The sequence below is a fragment of the Tachysurus fulvidraco genome, chromosome 6 (genome assembly GCF_022655615.1).
Source record: "Tachysurus fulvidraco isolate hzauxx_2018 chromosome 6, HZAU_PFXX_2.0, whole genome shotgun sequence".
NCBI classification, from domain to species: Eukaryota; Metazoa; Chordata; class Actinopteri; order Siluriformes; family Bagridae; genus Tachysurus; species Tachysurus fulvidraco.
The window spans coordinates 19,201,657-19,214,669 of record NC_062523.1 but is presented as its reverse complement, the minus strand read 5'-3'; the positions used below and the strand labels follow the sequence as shown (position 1 = coordinate 19,214,669).

The following is a 13,013-nucleotide window of genomic DNA, read 5'->3' as shown; positions in this document are numbered from 1 at the left end:
TGAACAATGATTAACTAAGGGCTAAGAGCGTTCTGGATGTTGAGTAAGAACTGTAAGTCCATTTTAAACTAACCTTATCAGATATTTCTTCATTTTGTTTAAAATATTATTAATAGTCATCTCGTTGTAATAATTAAGTTGGACACTTGCATTGCTGCAAATATTTCAGTATGTACTTCCAACAAGCAGATTTTTCTGTGGCTGAGCGGTAGACCGGACTGTACATGTTGTGTAAGTGTACACATGTTTATATGCATGTGCATGACTGTACAGTTACATGTGGGTGTGAATATGACAAACAGTATTTTTCTACTTGCAGAATAAAAGTAAACAGATCATTTCAGGTGTGTTCTGTGTGTGTGTGTGTGTGTGTGTGTGTGTGTGTGTGTGTGTGTGTGTGTGTGTGTGTGTGTGTGTGTGCGCGTGCATGAATTTGAGATCATGCCAGACTTGCAGCTTCTCCGGTGGCACTGAGGAACTTCTCATAAGAGAGTTTGGAGCCAAAACCCAGGGCTTATTCCATTTCCGTTCCAATTCACTTCATTATTAAAATGTAGTCAGTCAGCACCTTATATGTAGGTGCACAGCACAACAACAGGCCAGGTGAATCAGGACCCCAGAGGTCTGTGACATTCTTTCCTGACCCCCACGGGAATAGGCTTATGAATGGAAATGAGATTTTAATTCACACTTTACTTTCAGAGGGTTATCTTCACATCCCACTGGCTTGGTGAGTAAGTGCTATTTTTTACAGGTGCGATATGCTGAGAGCTGAATTCTGGCATGAGGAGCACAGCAACATAAGTCTGACAGATTATTCTTCACACCGAGGCACAGAATTGAGTCTTTGTGCTTTCGTATGTCGGATGGGGAAAAATGTGCATGTGTGTGCGCAAAAACTCTATTTCTCTCTACCTTTTTTCCTCTGCAGCCCCTCACTTCAAATCTCCCACAGTGGAGTTAGGTGGGTGTTTCTGGTAGAGTGGAGCATTGCAGCAGCAATTTCACCCTCTTCCTACTGTGAGGAATAATTATACCACTGCCTGGCAGAGAGCTGATCTGTTCCACCTGAGGCAAAAACTGCTTGCTGCTCTATAAGTAAGCTTTAACACCTGCCTCGCTTCAAGGAAATAACATGTGAAGACACCGGAGACATGAGATTCACCACCGACATGTAGATCATCATGCAGAGATTCAAAAATTAATTGACTTTTTTTTTTAATTCACTAATCAAACAGGTGCTAGATGAGTGTAAAACATTACACTACTCAACCAGATTAAAAACGACAAAGACATTGTGTTACTCATACCATTGAGCCATTTGGAGTTGTACTGGGCGGTCCTCAGAGGAGGCATGTTTCCCAGGCTGCGATATATGACTGGGTCCCGGCCAGAGAAGTCGATGACTGTGGCAGCGTAAAGCTCTCCGCTGTCTGTCACAACTGCCGTAGAATTATGGCGAGGGTCATAAGGGCAGCGTGCCACACCATTCACCCGTTCCAATATTCTGCTCATATTCCCCACCTGACAGATGGTGAGAAAGAATTAATTAGATATGCTCTAATTCCTAAAAACAACTCTAACTGCTGAGTAAATACTATCGTCACTTACCTCTCTGGTGATGCACAGAGGCTGGAAAGCGTTAGTGCCGCATGTCATCACCTCCGTCTTGTTAACCAGAAGTACTCGAATGTAGTTCTGACACTCCGTCTGAAGAAAAAATGAACCCTGTCAGTATGTTACAGCAGTGCTATTTCATCAAATGCCACATAACCCATGTACATCTGACCTGAAATCATGCTATAATTATCAGTTAATCACAAGACACTCAGGACAATCCTCTTCCTCTGAGCTTGGTTAAGAATCCATATTTCTTCAAAACACAAAGGAATGAAGTGTCTTGGAGTGAAAAGTGACATATGAAAAATGACTTATTAGCCTTGGGAAACCGACAATGGTTTGTGTTCTCCACCTTAGATGCTATCCACTGCCGTGCGTACGTTGATGGGGACTCAGAGAATTGCTATAAACACTTCCGAATTGAAAAGGCCAGGTCATCTCTTAGTATGTTCCAGTTAGTATTTGTAATTGGCCAAAGCAAATATAAGGATCTCTTTTAAAATTTGAACTTGTGAGCGATAAAACTTAGTGCATTAATCTTGTACAGAAACTCGAACACCTAAAATGAACTGAGGTCAGATTTTGCAAATGAGATTACATTTGGTCTTCTAAGATAAAAGTAGCACAGTGATCAATCCCCCAAGACAGCCTGATCACAGTGTTTCTTATCAGCACCACAGGGGGACCTTGTCTGGCATGCTGGAATGCTAAAAAGAGCCATCATAAGCACCTGCTAAATGCTGGGTTTCAATCAGCATATTAAAGCTGCACACAAGCACTGATATGCCATAAATTATTTATTATTCACAACACATTATTCACTAACTGGTGATTTGTGCTTTGGCAAACACAGGATAAATGCGCTTTTCACTGTGTCCTCCTACAAGACAAACCCATTCTCTTTCCTCTATCCAATGAGATGCCGGCATTTTGAAAGAAACGTTACTATCCAGCAATAAAACCAGGGGTTCAAAGTTACCTCCGTCTTCCCTTTGCTTTGACAGGACCTCCTGGTGTCTTCGTCTGGGCCCCATTCTGTCGCCTAGGAAACCAAAATACATGTTGAAAAGTGACTTGTGGCATTCACTAAAAGCCAGCAGACGTTCAGCTCGAGGCGTGTTACTCAACTGTGCACAGCAATATTGCATTTAGCCGGATGTCTTAAACGACATTAACCTTATTCATGCTTGTTTATTATGTAAACAGCTAAATAAGTGGAGCAGTGGCTTAAAAGGGTGAGGGAAGGAAACAGTTAGAAAGCCAGATGAAATTTGCATGTAAATGCTGTTGCCTTGCTTATTTTTTTCAGGAAGAGAAATCTAGTCTCCCTCCCTTTGGTGTCTCCATTTTGCTTATCCCAATTACACCTTTTTGTAGTGACTGGTCCAGGGCTTTTTTTTTTATACACAAACTGAAAGAGTTTATAGCAGCCAACAGAATGTATTCTATCTATCTATCTATCTATCTATCTATCTATCTATCTATCTATCTATCTATCTATCTATCTATCTATCTATCTATCTATCTATCTATCTATCTATCTATCTATCTATCTATCTATCTGTGGTATATAGAACATGTACAGCTCAAACCTACTTTCTTTTTGTCTCATCTTTAAACAAAAACAGAGCTACATCTTCTACCACAACCCTTTGACTAACAGCTCTCATTCCAGTCTGTCTCACCTAAAAATAGTCTTCTGCTCTGCTCAGTGTGTGCGAGAGAGTAAAAGGAATGGCACAGAGCAGAGACAATGGAAGAAAACTCTTGTGTTCCTTTCCATCCTGTTCTCTAATCTCTACTGTGTAAAGTGTACACCATCTGGACTAAATGAACTGTTCTGCCTCCCTAAAAATAACATTCATAACACCTTCCTTTTTCTCCATACACAGCTCTCCGATTCATAAGATAAAGAGCAATCGATTAAACAATTTGAAGCTGTAATGAACCGGTATTTAAGTGTGATTTGTTTAGTGTAACACAGGCATTGACATATGAACCAAATTGTAAAGTAAAACTACAACAATAAGCAAAAGGCTCTGTATGCCTCATCAGTCTTCACTCAGCAATAACATCATGGCTCAAATCTTTTGAATGAGACTGTCACTCATGATTTTCACTTTTTCCTCAGTATGCTGGCTCTCATTCAGCAAGATATGATAATGGTGATGTGACATCATACCAAACAAACCCCCACCGCTAAGACAAACTGAAAAGCTATTTTTTTGAAAGAGAGGGAGAGAGAGAGAGAGAGAGAGAGAGGGAGAGAGAGAGAGAGAGAGAGAGAGAGAGAGAGAGAGAGAGAGAGAGAGAGAGAGAGAGAATGCTGGGATACGAGTGGGGGTTGTTTGTGAGAAATGCCTTTGTGGTGAATCATAGTTGGGGTCATTAGCATCTTGTCTTTGAAGCCGTTTGTAGAGAAGTCCGTCAGCTTAACCCTGACCTTAACCATGGCAGCCCCCCTCTTTTCACCACATTGAAACAAAGCCAGCCCTCCGCTGCAATTCCCAAAGCACATTCTGAGAAGTGGGTCTGTGAAAGGCACACTGTCTGCCATGTTTGGTGAGGGCCACAATGGGGTGCCTGGGACTTTGCCACCCTAGGAGAGCAACCATCCACCTGGCAGTGAAGCAGCAATGCTGGCGTTTCACTAAGGAGAGGATGAAATGTCTGAATAGCAAATTGCACCTGACAAGCATTGCATTACATAGAAAAACTGAAGACCAAAACACATACCTGTAATTACATAATTACCTTCCTACTCACTAAGAAATATTGGCAATGAAACAATCTGTAATTATTCTGTGGTTAACTTCTAGAGCAACACTCTGATTTGTTCCCCATTCATTTTCTTTTCTGCATAAAACAAAATTTAGTTTCGTAAATAAACTAAATAGCAAGAATAGCAAAAAAAACAACAACAAACAATTGGATGAATCCCTTGAGGACCTTGAGTAAGTCAGGGGGAAACTGAAGTGAGTTTCAGAGATGAAATTTCTAATAGTTAAAAAGGCAGCAGTGGAGACGATAATGAGTGTAATAGTACAACGCTGTCCGACGCATTTTCATCTCAATTATTTTAAAAAGCCACAGCCACGTATGTGTGTGTATATGTTTGTGTGCAGTTCCAGCCTAATTTCTCCGACATTTCTTTCAAACCCAGAAACACAGGTCTAATGTAAACATACGCAGCATGATACGTTTCTGCATAGAGTCTAATTCTGCTGAAAAGGCAGTGGTATCTGTTGTGCATGACTAATATCAGGTGTGACAACTAATTATGATGCATGAACATTACAAATAGGAGTCTATTCCTGCACACTGCAATGTCTTGTTGGTATTTTGTAGCACCTGCTACTTACAAACAAGCATATTCATTGCTAAACTAGAGTGACGTGTTGTATTTTTAAAACCTTTTTTGTCTTTTACTTGACTGCTGACTCTCCATCAAGCATGTAATTACAGAACAGTTTGTGAATATGAATTCATTTTACACATCAAAGTTCCAACTGCCCGACTCCATGTCTGGTTGTTAATCTTAATATTTAATACCAAACAAATGAGCTAATTTCATTCTCCTCAACCCTCAGCTGTGCTTCTTTTTCTTAACTTTCCCTCCTTTTGTGCTATGCCTGATTAAGGTGTGTAAGCTCCACCCCATTTCCATTAGACCATCAGAGTATCCATTTTAAACACTGAAGCTCCACGATCTGTAGGCTTCAATAGGACCTTCTTGGTCCCGCCTTATTTTGTGCTTTAACACAGTGCCCTATTGAGCCAGCTGGTTCCCCTGTACTGAGCACCACCCTGATGGATGTGACAGGACTTCCAATTCCTTTTCCTCATTGTCCTACAACCCTGATCCCTACACAACGGGGTGCACATATGCATTCTACCTCCTCCCCCATACCAATCTCTCCCCAAAACACATACGCTTCCCCATTCTAGCACCCACACCCCTAACACAAACACACACTCTCTCTTCATACCAGCATACCCCTACAATCCTAGTGCACCTGCTATAGCTAACAACTGTGCTGAAAAATGGGACCAGTGTGGAGGTGCATACCCTTTGAGTGGTGTTGAATAAGGGGGCTGCATATTGTGCCGAACTATGCGAGTTGTACGAGTGTGTGAATGTGAAGATTGAAAGAGGAAATGGGCAATTATTTGAAGCTTCACTGTTGTGCTGCAAAAAGCTTTTGAAGTAAGAAAAAAATGACAAGTAGTGAAAAAGAGAGATTGGTCAAAGCCTATGTCCAAACCTCCACATGATGACTATAACAGTGTGACAGCATTGTACTGCAGGGTTAAATGTACAGCAGGGCTCGAGCTAGATTATAGTTATACATTTCCATTGCCTGAAGATGCAGATTTTCTTTTTTTTTTAAATCCAAATATCAAAATTCACTAAATATATCAACACATTTCAGTAAACAAATGCACAAATATCAGTTGGTCTAGTGAAACACAAAGAGAAACAACAAATCCAAAGCCCACCCTCCCTGGTGCTTTCTGTTCTCATGGTTTTGACTTTTTTTCCTAGCATATAAAGATCACATTATAACCACCCAGCAACAAAGACCACATCAATTATTAAATCTGGGCAAATTGCAGGGGGACATTAATAACCAGCTGGCTGAATGAAATGAGCCCTGGCTCATCAGGTTCTGATGTCAGTAAAAATTTGGACTGCTGGTGAAAAATATCAAACCAGCACCGTTTTTTAAATGTGGCCACTTTTTCATTTTTGAAAGGCTGCACAATTCATGCACTCATATTCCTCCCTGCACCACTGACATACGAATGCATTATGCACCAGTGCCGATGTGATCCTAAAACATCTAACTCTAAAACATGAGAGGCAGCCGTTGCCCTAAAGCTCTATATGCTCTCATATATTAACCTGATGTTGATTGTGTTTACAACATATTTAAAAGTATTTGAATAGAATACAACCCAACCAGAGACGCATGGATTCTTTTTATTCTTTCACAGTTTACTTGTGTGCAAAACTTCCTGTTTTAAATGCGGACTGCTGAGGAAGGCAGTCACCTCTTGCCCAGAGTGGCCTCTGTCCATGCAGCTGCTTGTCAAAGACAATAAAAGGAGGCTGGCTTTGCTACATTTCTTCACAGTTTAAAAGAGACTGTTTTGCTCGCAGCTTAGCACATTTGATTATCAACCCCTTTTTGACTTGTTAGTCATTTGTCATGGACCTTCGAATATCTTAAATAAGGAAGCCTTTAAACTTGTTCTTTTTCAAACCCAGAAGATCTGACTCATAGAAGCCTTTGGACATCCAGTAAAAAAAAAAGGAGGAAATAATATCATAAAGGCACAAGGTAGTCGGTCACGACTACCGTCACAGAAACATGGCTTGGTCTGATTTCTAAACTACAGTGGACTACATACAATGGATATAAAGGTCTGCACAAATTGCGGGTTTCTGTGATATATAATAAAAAAAGATGTGAAAAAAAGGTGTGGAAAAAAAGGGAAAATTGGAGAAAATTAAAATTGCGGAAAATAGGAAAAAGAATAATGTGAGAATAATCTACAGGTAATGAGCTTCAGTTAATATCAGAATGGTTAGAATGTGTGATCTCATCGACACTAACTGTGGCATGGATGATGGTGTCAGATGGGCTCGGTGTGAGTATTTCAGAAAATGCTGATCACTGGGATTTACAGACTCTGGAGTTTGCACAGTATGATCAAAAACAAAAACAGAAAAAATACATAGTGAGCGGATGTTCTGTGGGCAGAAATGTGTTGGACAAACTGGTCTGATCTGACAAGAAGGGTAGGGTAACTCAAATAACCATTCTTTATGGCTGCGTTGAGCAGAAAAGTGTCTGAGAACATGTGAACTCTGGAGACAGATGAGCTACAACAGCAGAAAGTTACACTAGGTTCCACTCCCGTCAGCCAAGAACAGCAATCAGAGGTTAGATTGGGCACAGGCTCACAGAAACTAGAGAGATGAAGACTGGAAGCAAAAAAAAAAAAACGAAACAAAAAACAATTAGGTAACATTTTCAAGCCTTCAGCTGTCCAGTTTGGATGTTTTGCCTCAGTCAAAATGACTGAACTCACATTTTCCTCCATTCCACTGTTTGATCTGAATAAAAATGAAGCTCTTGACCCATATCTGCATGATTTTATGCATTGTGCTGTTCTTACATGATCGGCTGATTATATAAGGGTCCCAGTGCTCCTATTAAAGATTAGATGAGAGTGCTGGTGTTCCTATTAAAGCGGCTGTAGATGACTAAAAGATTGTCCATATCAGAATACTATAAGAACATTGTGAATGTTTAATCATAACCTTGGCTACTTCAAACTACCTCTTTAGAGCATATTCCTCTCAAAAGGAACCTTTCAACACTTCTGAAGCATATAGCATCTGATGTGCATTTAATTCATGAAGATACTGAGCAGGTTGTCCTGACATGAAAGTGTTTCGAGGCATAAGAAGGTGGGAGGGAGATCAGAGTTATGAAACAGTGTTGCTTCTTTAGGTGTAGGAGAGTGGTGGAGATTTAACAGAGTTTCTTTGAATCCTTTTTGCATACCCTGTCTATTTACATTCCAGCCTTGGCCAGTCCTCAGACCTTATATTGTACACAGCTCTCCTCACACAGAGGAGCTCTCCTCTTCTCTCCCCTCTTCATCATCTTCATTCACAACTCTATTTCTCTCATTTGTGTCAGTAGCGCCGGGCATCTCATCATTTTTTTTTTTTTTTTTTTTTTAAACCACAGCCTGTGACAGCTCAAATTGAAGTAAGTTCTCCTCCAATATTCCTCCTCCACACCATACAGTCCTGGAACATTTCAGCAAAGCTTCTTTCTTTCCAAAGCTCTCCACAAGTGATGCTTACTGGGTCAGTCACATTACTCAATGAGGACAGATTGTTCATTTTACACATACACGAAGAAAATTAGAATACAATAGAATAGATCTCATTCGGTACTTACTGTAGGTAAGGTATACATGTTTTCGATAACAAAGTGCTACAGTATTTTTGTAATAACCATTTTATTACAAAATGGAGCTGAAGCCTATCTTGAAAACACACTGAATGAGATGCCAGTCCATAACAGGGCTCCATTCACATCAACCCCTCTAGCATGTTTTTTGGAGGTGAGAGGAAACCAGAGATCCCAGTGGAAGCCCACACAGAACTCCACATAGCGAGTAACATGAGCTCAGAATCAAAACAGGGACCATAAAGCTGGCAACGTTTACTGCAAAATACTACAGATCTGATTTCCTCCTATTTCTGAGCAGAAACATCAGACAGATCCTGACAAATGATGAATCGCGCAATAAACAGTCAAGCTGCTAATATAGGGGAGTCTCTAGATGTTCAAGACACAGGTCACTTCTAACAACCACAATATCTCTGAAAAATAAGTAACTACAGTCATGTTTTGCTGTGTATATGTTTACGTTACGTTGTGCTAAAGGAAGATATGTATTGGATTGGGTGATAGGGAAAACAAGAAATAAAAATAGGGCCAGCTGTAAGATAATCTGTTTCTACATGGCATTAAATCAAATTATCTGAGTGACTCAGATACAGATAACAAATGCTTTGTGTGTACTGAGTTTATCCAATTTAATGGCAAAAGAGCTATGGGCTCTGTGCTAGTACAATCCAGGACATTCTGTATGTTCAAACTGAGAGACAAATCAACACCCTAATCACACACACACACACACACACACACACACACACACACACACACACACACACACACACACACACACACACACACACACACACACACACACACACACACACACACACACACACACACACACACTGCTGAGAACTGTTTATTTAAATTGTATCAGATTATCAAAACAGCCCAGATTATAATCTATAATTTTGTTTAAGCCTCAATCATAACTGTTAACCACAAATGTGATATTACTCTACGTTTGTGGTTAACATGCACTGTGTCTTTAGGTTTAATTGTTTATTTATATACCATTCTGCTTTTTTTGTTTTACTTACTTTTCCCCTGGTATTGTTTACCCCAGTGGCAGTAGTGTACTAGTGTAACTAGTTACAGTTACTAGTTACTTCATTCAAAAAGTAACTCAATTACTTTGTCTACTTTGTGTGGCTTCTGCTTGGTTGGAATGAAAACCTGCACCCATACCGGCCCTTTGCGGATAGGATTGGACACCGCTGGTTTAACCCTTTTTACTAGTATACTGAATGGATATAGACTTATCTGTCAATGGACTTGTCTGAAAAAAATGAATTATTTTCTCACCACGCTGTTGGTTTTCAGCATGAGATGTTTTTACCTCTGTTAAAACCTTACACTGAATTTTAATGGTTGAAGGTAATGGCTTCAAGTACAAACACTCAGGGCATCAGAGAGAAAAGGTCTGATATCACCATTGAAGATATAAAAACACAAAGAAATTAACCATTTTTTCTTTTTTTTCTTTTTTTTTTTTGGAAATGTAATAATGTATTGCTAATTGGAAGGGAAGGAAACATGCTTATAAAATATAAATTCTTAAAGCCCTGAGTGTCAAATTTCATGCAAGCAATTAAGCACCACTGTAGAGTTTGACATGGAAAAGAAATTCAATGCTGAACATGGGCACCAAATATGTAATGAGATACAGTAATTTGTGTCAGTCTATAGCACATAAATGTAAAGTTTTTTGGGGAAAAAAAAACACCTTGTCCTTTCTTAGCGCTATATTTATTTTAAATAAAACTAAGCACAAGTAAGAAGTGTCATGGTCTCTCCTTAACAGCAAGCCACAGGCAGAACTCACTCACCGGGTAGTTTTTATGTTTGCACACCTGCATCCCTAAAGCAGTGGATCAATAGAGGATAGATGAAGAAAAAGAAATGTACGGTTCACACTTTCTTTTTTTCCTTCTGTAATAACACTATTTGAAAACATAGTCTAGCACCCAGGAGTATCTGTATAAACAGAGTGAGCATGACCAGACAACCCAGATTTACACAGTGACGCCATAATCAAAGCTTCCTGCCTCTTTTGTCCTGTCTGAATGGGGCAGATACTGATTAATTGTGCGTGCAGACACACATACACACACACACACACACACACACACACACACACACACACACACACACACACACACAAACACACAAACACACGTATAAAAAAAAGTATAGGATTTATTCAAGCAAACACCACCTGCATGGTAAAAAATGAAGCAGCTAATGTTACATGTTGACTCAATTTGGCTTGTACGTAAGGAATTATTCAGATCAAATTTCCGGCAATTAATTGAATGAACTACACTGGTCACTTTAGTTTCAATGTAATTACGTTTAAATACACTTAAGCAGAGCCAGTGTGTTAATAAAAGCTTTATAGCTTATCTTGTTTTGCTAGAAGGTTATAGCATTGTCTTTCAGTGAGTCTTCTTACTGAGAATATATTTCATTGTTTTAAGCTCAGCAGATTCCAAATCCCAAAGCCCTAACGTGCCGGAAGCTGGCACCCAAGTCGTAGAGGGAAAAGAGGTACACAATGAGATGTGTCTACATCCGAGTGATAAGAACCTGCGGATATAGTGTGAATTTCCCAGCCATCGGTGAGGATGATTACGCCTACTGAGAGATTACTATTGGCTCTCCAATACTGATGTAATTCCCCGCAATCCTTTTTCTGGAGTCATTGGAGCTATTGTCCGCCTATTCTTTTCAAAATTTCAAAATGAGTTACATGCATGCATACATCGTGAGTATGAAATAGCCTGGTGGATGGCCATCTCTGCTTCATTTTGCGTTAGACTTTTACAGAATCTCAAAGAAAAATGTCATTTAAGCACATTCCAATTTGACCATTACAGCATTTATATTCTTGGCTGAAAACTTGATTCAAAAAGTTTCATTGCTTTTAACAGAAGGTGTAGTTTGGGCTGCTAACTGAATGGCTCATTTATCCTTGGAATAGATGCAACTGGGTGCAGTCAGGTTGCACCCGGAGTTAGAACCGGTACTGTTGGCTAAAAGTTAAAGTTCTATACCGCTGCTAGAAACTGACATTATACTGTTATTTGCAGATTTTTAACTTCAGGCGTTTTCATACAATCATGCCAACATTTCTTTTGCATGTTTCTGGATGACCTGAGCACTGAGCAGTAGATTAAAACCTGGCAGCTTCAAGCTAAATATTTTACCATTTTAAATCTAGCCTAATTATGGAAATGATTTTCTCAGATAGTTCTCAAATAATTGAGAACACTGTTTCCTAATATAGTGAAAGCCGTACTGATACCAATTACACTGCTTCCTTATTTTATTAAGGGCCAAAGCTCACAGATTCCTAATGCATATGCATACAGCAGCACAAGCTCATTGAAAACACTTAAAAATGCTGATTCGTGTGGGTGAGTTTCTTGGCCCTGGCCATCTCCCTCGCCATAGTTTTTACTTATTAGCAAGCATTCTGGCTGGGTCAGCTCTCAATAGCTCGGGCATGAATTCAGAGGGAAGGCATTAGCACTTCTCACCTCATCCAGCTTGTGGAAAGTGGAAAAGACTCTGCTTTGGCCCTGCAGGCCTCCTGCCAAAACCTGCATGTTTGGCACTAAGACATGCATTTCTGAAATGAGCTGGCTCCTGCTCAGGCCCTTTCTACTTCTGGCATGTGCACACACACACACACACACACACACACACACACACACACACACACACACACACACACACACACACACACACACACACACACACACACACACACACACACACACACACACACACACACACACACACACACACACACACACACACACACACACACACACACACACACACACAAACACACAGATACTGCTAATGATGTGAGGCATATAATGGAAGGGAAAGACTGATATCATCCTGAAGATGGTGAAGAAGGACACATTTAGGATAGGCAGTGTGACTGAGGTGAAGAAAAATGCACCCAGGTAAATGAATGACAAGAAAAAATAAATGAATACATATCAAGAAAAACTGCATCCTACAGATCTGAGTGAAACTGTCAGTGCAGAAATGAAATGAAAATATCCTGCTCTCACGAGGTGTTTGCTTTTAGCTGTAATGTTACAAGCTGTAAAGTTCAGAAAGACAGAGTAGCCTGCCACAATCCTGCAATCTCCTTTTCTCTGACAGACACAGACATTCGCCGGCGCCATCTCTCCTCATTGATTTGGACTCTGGCACTGCTTGTGATGCTCCAGTTAGTTTAAATGAAGAAAGATCTGTCCTATTCCCCAACTTTGGATCACTCACAGGAATTGGACAGAGCGATACAGAGGCTGGGGTGAAATGGAACAAAATGAAATTGCAGCTAAGGTTTTCATTTAGGATGCTTTAGAATACATACACCAA

General features: G+C 40.0%; 1 protein-coding gene across 6 annotated transcripts in view; it reads right to left on the bottom strand.

Annotated features, from left to right (window-relative positions):
* The window catches only part of sema5ba (sema domain, seven thrombospondin repeats (type 1 and type 1-like), transmembrane domain (TM) and short cytoplasmic domain, (semaphorin) 5Ba), a 90,709-nt gene that overhangs the window by 27,742 nt on the left and 49,954 nt on the right, over nucleotides 1-13,013 (bottom strand). For all 6 annotated transcript variants that reach the window (XR_003443363.2, XM_027164510.2, XM_027164509.2 and 3 more), the window contains 3 exons: nucleotides 2,600-2,662; nucleotides 1,612-1,710; nucleotides 1,311-1,524 (listed from right to left, as the gene is read on the bottom strand). Coding sequence is in view for 5 of the 6 variants with exons in the window: in XM_027164510.2 (XP_027020311.1) it covers nucleotides 1,311-1,524; nucleotides 1,612-1,710; nucleotides 2,600-2,662 (376 nt within the window). In the remaining variant the exon portion in view is untranslated. The remainder of the gene's footprint in view (nucleotides 1-1,310; nucleotides 1,525-1,611; nucleotides 1,711-2,599; nucleotides 2,663-13,013) is intronic.